At 31.1% G+C, this 8,879-nt stretch overlaps 1 protein-coding gene across 1 annotated transcript in view; it reads right to left on the bottom strand.

The window, feature by feature from the left end:
- The window catches only part of LOC106471889 (importin subunit alpha-1-like), a 58,588-nt gene that overhangs the window by 46,109 nt on the left and 3,600 nt on the right, over positions 1–8,879 (bottom strand). The window contains 1 exon segment of the mRNA XM_013932515.2: positions 3,075–3,159. Within this exon segment, the coding sequence (XP_013787969.1) occupies positions 3,075–3,131 (57 nt within the window). The 5' untranslated portion in view covers positions 3,132–3,159.

The raw sequence follows: 8,879 nt of genomic DNA, 5'->3' as shown, positions 1-8,879 counted from the left end.
TATCTGTTATTTTCTCTACCCTAATCTCAAAATGGGATCGGTCAATTCCAACCAACCTCATAACCACCTAAAAACAAAAATTCAAATAAACCTAAATTACCTTTTTTTTTTCTAGAATGACTTCAAATTGTAACATGAAACTACATTCGTTTACCCTAAGTAGCATTAAGTCCGTAAAAGTATACATCTATTTACAATGTTATAAAATACGTCATTTGATACATGAAAACCTTGACTTTCTATTGGTTATAGGTAATGCATAATTAAACATTAGAGAGAACTATCAACAAATTCTGAAAGAGATGTGACAGGTGGGTGTGATTTTCTAATTGATAGCTGTGTAATCAAACAAAAATTGAAGGCTATAAAAATTATAGTTTGTCCGAGCAATAACAATTTTAGAGAGCAATTTATGTTTAATTTTATACTTTCGAGGGGTGGTGAATAAAATGGGAATGATGACATGCTAAGAGAAAATGTGTCACGTGGGTCACACTAGTGGAAATTCAGGATTCTTTTTTTTAATAGTCTTGAAAAATTAAGAACTTAAAACTTGTATACTATTAAATTATGGATTATTAGCTAAGATTTTATGCTATTGTAATTGGTATAACATAAACAAAAAGTAGTTTAATAAAAATTTTTTTTAATATAAGACACTAAAACCTTGTGTCATGCACAGTAAAGGATACCTGGGTCGATAGCGTTAAAAATTCAACTAAGTTCCTTGATACATTTCCAGTGAGAATAAAGTTTGAATTGGAAGCAAAATAGACAATTCTCAGTACAGAACACCATGTAATATAATAAGACATTTGATAGATTAATACTTTGGCTTTCTATTGGTCATAAATAATACAGTATTAAACATCAGAGAGAACTATTGGCAATTTGTGAAAGAGGATGCAACAGGTGGGAGTGGCAAGTGGGTCTGATTTTCTAGTTTATGGCTCTGTAAACAAATAAGATTGAAGACTAATAAAATTAGCCTTTGCCTGAGTGATGACAATATTAAGTAATTTATGTTAAATTCCCTACTTCTTGGTGGGGTGGTAAATAAATTACTGAAGAGTGAAGACCTAGAGAGCATATGTCACAATTTTCATACTAGGGGAAATTGAAGATTAACAATTCCTTATGAAAGGAAGAACTTAAAATTTAAATAATATTCAAATTTATCAGCTACATTTTGATGCCATGTTTATTCATATACATTGAAAATAAAATAGCTTAAATTTTGAATGTGACTCTGTAGAAGTTTATGATATGCACTCTGATCTACCTGATGCAGGATGAGGAAATGAAATTGAAGCAAAATTTTTTGACAAGTTACGTAACCATTACTAATTTTGCAACTAAATGATGATACAATGTTAAAAGCCCTAAAATGTTTTTAACCCTATGCACACAGGTGAGATAATTACTGTAATTCCCAATTTACTTTGACTAATTCCAAGAAATTTGGCAAGCTTTTACTAAATATTACAAGTCTTTTGTACACAAAACACAAATATATTTTAAATTAAATATACCTTTATCAAGAATTGTTCATGAACATATTGAGTCTGAGTGTTGACTAGACCATGCAGGTGATTTTCACGTTATTGATAAAACTTATCATTTTACAGTTTTCAAATTTTATTTGCATAACCTTCGAAACCTCATAAATGGATACCATGTGGTTTTTTCAGTAAGCTTTTTTTTCTTTTTAAATATCTTATTTTCTCTATATAAAATTCTTTGATGTGAACAACCTTGTAACCACCACAAAAACATACAAAATAAATCTAGATTACTTTTTTTTTTCCTTTTTAAAACAGCTTAAAGCTCATAACAGTTTAGGCCCATTTTTTTTTCAAGTCTATTGTTTTATTACTTTTGAACCATGTAGCTAAAAATCTTGCAATAAAAAACTAAATCACACGGATAAATGCCGTATAGATTACCCCCCCCCCCCATTATCTAATTTTAATTTTTACATTAATTACTTTTATATCAACAAGTAAAAAATACACATAAAAACAAGAAACTTTGTATTTGATTGGCTTCATTTATTTGCTGCCTGCCCATTGATGAAATTTAAGCCTACTTTGTTTTTAATAACTGACTATTAAATGTCCCATGACTATTATGATTTAATTGGCTTTCTAACTAATGCATAAGTGCCTTAATATAATTTCTTTAGATACTTGATCTGAACTCAAGTGGGAGCAGCTTTCAATTTATAGCTGAAATAACTGCAAACCTCTATTGAAAACAAAGTAGCATTATACATTATTCAGTAAATTCAAACTAACTTCTGTATTAGTTATAAATGAAGATATAGCAAATGTCAGAGAAAATTATTGGCAATTTGTGAAAAAGGATGTGATAGGCGGGCGTGGGTGGGCCCGACTTTGATTTGTCTCTGTAAACAAAAAGAATGAAGGCTGGCTACAAAACTTAGACCATCCCTTAGTAACATCTATAGCAGCAGTTCCCAACCTTTTGACCACCAAGGACCCCAATGTTTTTTGAAAGATTCTATCTACCCAACAAACTGTTTTTGTTACTAATAATTAACTTGTTTTTCCATTTTTCACTATCAAATAAAAGACATATATAGCTGAGTGTGCAATTAAAAGAACAGCAGAATTAAACAAACTTACTCATTTAATGAGATAGTATTATCTTCACGGATCCCCAGGGGTCTGGGGACCACAGGTTGGGAATCACCGATCTATACTAAAATGAGTAATTTACACTAAACTCAGGGCACCAGAGATGGGTGATGATAAAAAAGAGAATGGGCAAGTAGGAGCAAACAAACGTCACTATACATCTCAGAGAGAGAGAGAGAGACTGAGAATTTGATATCTTTTAAAATTAAAAACATTAAAAATTATATGATTTATTAACTATGTTTTGATGCCAAGTTGTATGCATTGATAATAAAGTAGTGTAATTCAGTTCGAATGCACACTTTGAGCTACCCATAAAAATAGGGTTAAGTAGCCCATATTATTTTTAAACATTATACTTAAGCAAAACCATTAATTAATGAAAAAAATAAAAATAGTAGGTTAAATAAATACCTCCACATCTTTCCCCCTATTCTTGAAGTGCTTCAACCGATTGTCTTGGCTCGGCATTTGGGCACCAATATAATCCCAACTTCACCTGAAATGGTATATTGTTTACTATGCATGTATGTACTTATAACAATGTTGCAATATAATAATTAAAACAATCACATGCTGACAGAAATAAAATACTCAATTATTTCACAACAGGCTGAAAAAAGAAGTTTAACAGATATTTGAGAATGCTGTGAGAGCAAGTACTGAAATTGGTATGCTGTAAATAATAATGCAGAAACAATCCAATTTTAGTTGTCCCAGTATTTGCATGAAAGAATACTTTTGAGTTTTTATTGTTCAATAAAGAATAAAAACATCAATTGTAAGAAACTAATATAGGTATGTACTTCTACAGCAATTTCAAAAACTATTATGCATACCCAGTAATAACTATGTATAGGTGCTTACTGTTCTATAACATACTTATACTTTAAAAAACATTTACTTTTCTTCAACATGATTTGTAGGAATGTACATTGTATACCACCACCAACAGGCTAATTTGCTCCTTGTTACTGAACTCTTATCACTTTTGGATAGATGATACAGATCCAATATTGCATTACATAAACACTTTGTAACTCATATGCAAACATGTGCATTTTAGACACACAATAGTGTAATTTTTTTTGTACTTTATTTAAATTTCCTGTGCACATATAATAAATGATTTTGCATAAATGTGACCTTTGGTCTAAACTAAACTTTTAAAAACACACAATGTAAAGTCAGTGGAAATATTAACTCCACTGTTACCAAGTAATTAATTAGTTGACAGTAGCTTAACTCAATTACCTATGAGCATCAGTTATTGTCATATAAAATAACTGATTAACCAAAATTAAATAAAAATCAATGAATTCCATAAAAATAATAAAATAATTGAAACTATCCAGGTGATCAGAATATTGCAATTATTATTTCTAATTAATTCAAAGTTGTTCAGCTTAATTGCTTAGTATCACAACTCACAAGAATAATCAACTGATAGAAATTAGTGCCTCCAATTACTCCAAATATCAATCTCATGTAAGAATTTGTGTAATGTAATTTATTAATGAGCTCTATTATCAAATTCCACTAACTGTCCAAATCGAGCGTTTAACCACCGAAATATGTACGTATTCATATATTCAGATTGTCTATTTGATTATACTGGTGTCATAGCAACACAAATAGCTTCTATAATAAATGCAAGAGATACCAGGTAACAGTTTAAAACTATGGACACAATGATAAAAAAGAACTAGCTTAAACCCAACCAGATTAACTTGCAGAAAAAAAGAAAAGTTATATGTAAGAAGAGAAAAATAACTTTTGATTTGACATGATAATCTCAAGCAAATGTTAAAACTAAACACACAGTGTCAGTTCAAATTGGCTGGACCAATAAAGTTCAGTGATACACCAAACAATAACTCTCTTCATGGTCTACTTTGGTCTAGCTGGTTTCACTGGAACCAGAAACATTTACTATTCGAAAACACAAAGAAATCTTTAAAACCATCTAAAATTCTTTTAAGCTATTGAATTTGTAGAAACAAAGCCATACAATAAACTCTGTGGTGCATATTATATTATGCATAAACTGATACATAGATATATCTGCCCAAATTGAACTGACAGAAAGTCAAAAAATGATGAATGAGGATTGTAAACAACCGATATGTTGTTCTGCCAACTACTTCTTTATATCATATCACTGGGCATAAACACACTATGTTGTCCTAACAACAGTTTGCTATACATCATATCCTTGGGTGTAGCTACATCAAAAAAACATGTACTACAACAGTTACAAGTGGTATGAACGATATATCAATTACATTATGACATGAATAGAACAGGTAGATGTTACATATCTGGTATTTCAAGTTTACAACCAATGTGATTACAAAATCTCTCCTATACTTTCAAAGACAAGCTCATATTTCATTATTAATATTTGGTTATTGATAATTTATCTCATTTATCCATATAACTAAGTACTACCACAATACCCGTGTGCAAGTTTGAAACTGATGGACTTTATTGGGACTTGCCTTGACACGGGTATCACACAGTATCATGTTACCAGCTAGTGATAATTTGATATCAATCACTGATATTGGTAATGGGAAGGTAACATAGAGCAAAAGGTTTGATTTTATATATATTTTTTATTAATAATTAACTACTTATTATATTATTCAAGGCAACTGTTTCATCATTGGACAGGTAATATTGGTTTCTTTGTAAATTTTGAAAAAGTACTAACTAGCGTTAAACCGTTACCCATTTGGACTAAAAACAGGTACACCTTTGATAACTTTATCACAAAAATATTAGGAATAGCTTTATCTGAATTCCATGCTTATCATTTGAAAAAACATAATAACCTGTCCAATGATAAAACAGCTGTCTTAAATAATCTAAAATGTTTAAATAATGTAGTCCTTTAAAGAATAACCTCTGATTTCTCTAATTTCGTCAAATCCATGGAATTTGATTCATCTGTATACATTACATCACAAATTTTTATATTAAGTCATTATACACTAACACTCCTCTTCATGAAGTAATAAAGATAAGTAGCGATTTAATATTTCCTGATAACACTAAAGTCAATGGATTAACTAAAAATCAATTAATAAAACTATTTGATATTATGACTAAAGAATCTCATTTTGTGTTGAATAATAAGACATATGATCAAATTAATGATGTAGCCATGGGCTCACCACATGCTCCCATACTGGCTAATTTGTTCTTATCTCATCAGGAAACCAATTGGTTACAGTCATGTCCATCCGAATTTAAACCTTTAGTTTATAAAAGATACGTTGATGATACTTTTATTGTATTCAGAAAGCAAAACCATGTCAAAAAGTTAAGGTTATTTAAATTCAAAGCACAGGAATATAGAGTTCACAGTTGATAAGCAAAAAGAATCCAAGCTGCCTTTTTTTTAGATCTAGAAGTCATCAACCAGAACTACAGGTTCAAAACTAAGTACTACCACAAACCAACATTTTCTGGCCTGTACCGTCACTTCAGCACATTTATACCAAACTGTTGCAAAACTAAATTTAGTAAGCATTTTAGTTTATAGAACTTATCCCCAAGTCAGCCCAAGAGTAATCTTCAAACTGACCAAACAGATACGCAAATTTTTCCTGTTTAAAAAAACCAAAACCAAAAAACTGGTAGTATACAAATATTTGTGTCACAAGTCTATTTTGGGTCAACGACTCAAACCATAGCTACCAGAATCAAGGTGCATGCACATAACAGCCCTTTCAATAACTCTGGAATTTACAAGTAACGAAAAACCGAACACTTCAGAATAATATACTCAGGTGAAAGATGAATCGATGCTAAGAAAAAAAGGAAACATTCCTAATTTGTAGCTTACAGCCTAACCTGAACTATCAACTAGCTACATCACTGCATATCAAACTATGATCAACTCATAGTGCCCGAGATGGGCAAAAAAGTGTCAATATCTACTGAAATAGAAAAAGAAAAGAAAAAAAACTTGTTTAATAATTTTGTAGATTATTAGTAAAAATTACAAGGCTTTTGTAAACAAAATAGCTGATTTTATTATTAAGTTTTATGTTTTTTTAAATAATGATTTGCTCCTGCATTTTTTCTTTTTAAACGTTGACTGTCCAACATGCAGAGTAATTTGTATTTTAAGATTAAAAATACTTTTATGCATCAGAAATTGTTAAATTTCACATGCAAAATATGTATAACCTCCAGATAATTATCAAACATTTTTGTTTAGGAAAAACTTTATTTTATCTGTTATATTCACTATTGTATCTCTGAATGAGTTTAGTTGATTTGAAAGACCTCTTAACCAACATAAAAACTAGGAAATAGATATAAATTATGCATTTTTCCTTCTAGAATGACTAAAAATTGTATAGCTATGTATAACTAACATTACAGAATTTGCAATGGCACAACACATGTTACTGTATCCAATAGTATAAAACTGGTCTTTTCAAAGTGTAAACTAAACTAAAAAAAAACAACTATTAATAAATAAATTTAAAGAAAAAAAATCTTAAAGCCAGCCCTTATCACTCATTTACTTATGAAACCTTGTCTTAAGCTCACTTAAATTTACTGCCTCTACATAATTCGAAAGCAACCCATTCCAAAGGCCAACCACTCTGTTAAAAAAATAAAACTGTTAGCTGAAGAGGACTTCTACCCTGCCAAATTTTATATTTATGTCCCCTAGTCCTACTATCCTCCTTTTAAATATGAATAAAATATGATGCATCAACACTATCAATTCCCTTTAAAATCTTAAACACCTCAATCATCATCATAGACAGCAGTACATCGATAATTCTACCGATGCTTAGCTGCCACACAATCATGAATTATTATTACAAGAAAATGGGGACAAAAGTGGGATCTAACACGCCATGAATACGGAAATGGTGGAGCACATACAGGCGGGGGCACAGCACCTCAATCAGATCCTTCTTAACTTCTTTCTTCAAGAGAAAACAATGAGATTTCAACCTCCCCTTGAATGACAAACCCTCCATCCCAGACACCATTCTAGTAACCCTTCTCTAAACCCTTTCCAACAATTCAATATATTTCCTAATATAAGGAGCCCAAGACCGAACACAATGCTCCAAATGTGGCCTAACGAGTGACCTATACAACAAAATCATAACCTCTTTAGACTTGTATTCAATATTTCTGTAGATACAACCTAAAATCCTACTTGCCCTACCACTCGCAACAGCACACTGCTCGGATGGCTTTAGAGACTGATCGACTATTGTACCAAGATCCTTTCGTAACACTATTAAGGTTATTCCCATCCAAATTATACTAACTGACATGCATTATCTTGCATTTATTATAATTAAAACCACTTGCCATTTATTTGGCCAACTCTCTAAATGATCTAAATCATTTTATATATCAACAGCATCCTCTTCACAGCTAGCAACACCCAAAACCTTAATATCTTTTGCAAATTTAAGTAACTTATTCACAGTTCCTTCTTCTATATCACTGATGTAAATCAAAAAGAGCAAAGTTCCTAAGACTGAGCCCTGAGGTACCATACTTTTGGCATTAATCCAGATTGACTGAACTCCATTTGTAACAACCCTCTGCTTTCTTCCATTCAGACACTCTTCTATCCAATTTGCCAAGTTATCCCCCACACCTATACAGCAGTTTATCTTTTTACAAGCCTTTTATGTGACACCTTCTCAATTGCTTTCTGAAAATCTAGATACACCAAGTATACATAAGCAGTAACCTTTCCAAAGAAGGTAAAAAAATATGTAAGGCAAGATTTTCCCTTAGTGAAACCATGTTGACTATGCAATAAAATTATAAACTTTGTTAAATGACTTTCCAAAACCTTTTCTACAACTGATGCAAGACTAATGGGTCTATAATTACTGGAACAATTTTTACCTCTTCCCTTGAAAAGAGGAGATACGTTAGCTAACTTCCAATCGTCTGGTACCTGCCCACTATTCAAGTCCTGACAAAAATAGTAGCAAGTATCTTGCATATCCAATATTTAACCTCCTTCAAAACCATTGGGGAAAATATCTGTCCCAGGAGCCTTATTATTCTTTAAAACTTCCCAATTTTTTCTTATCCAGCTCAGAATTAATGCAGTCATCTTGTTTGATCTCATTTGCATCTATCAACTGTTCAAGATGTGGAATACTGCTTAAACATTCATTAGTAAAAACCAAAGAAAAAGCAAAATTTAATAAC

The sequence above is a fragment of the Limulus polyphemus genome, unplaced genomic scaffold (assembly GCF_000517525.1).
Source record: "Limulus polyphemus unplaced genomic scaffold, Limulus_polyphemus-2.1.2 Scaffold4943, whole genome shotgun sequence".
NCBI classification, from domain to species: domain Eukaryota; kingdom Metazoa; phylum Arthropoda; class Merostomata; order Xiphosura; family Limulidae; genus Limulus; species Limulus polyphemus.
The sequence above is the reverse complement of the archived record's forward strand: the minus strand, read 5'-3'. Positions and strand labels throughout refer to the sequence as shown.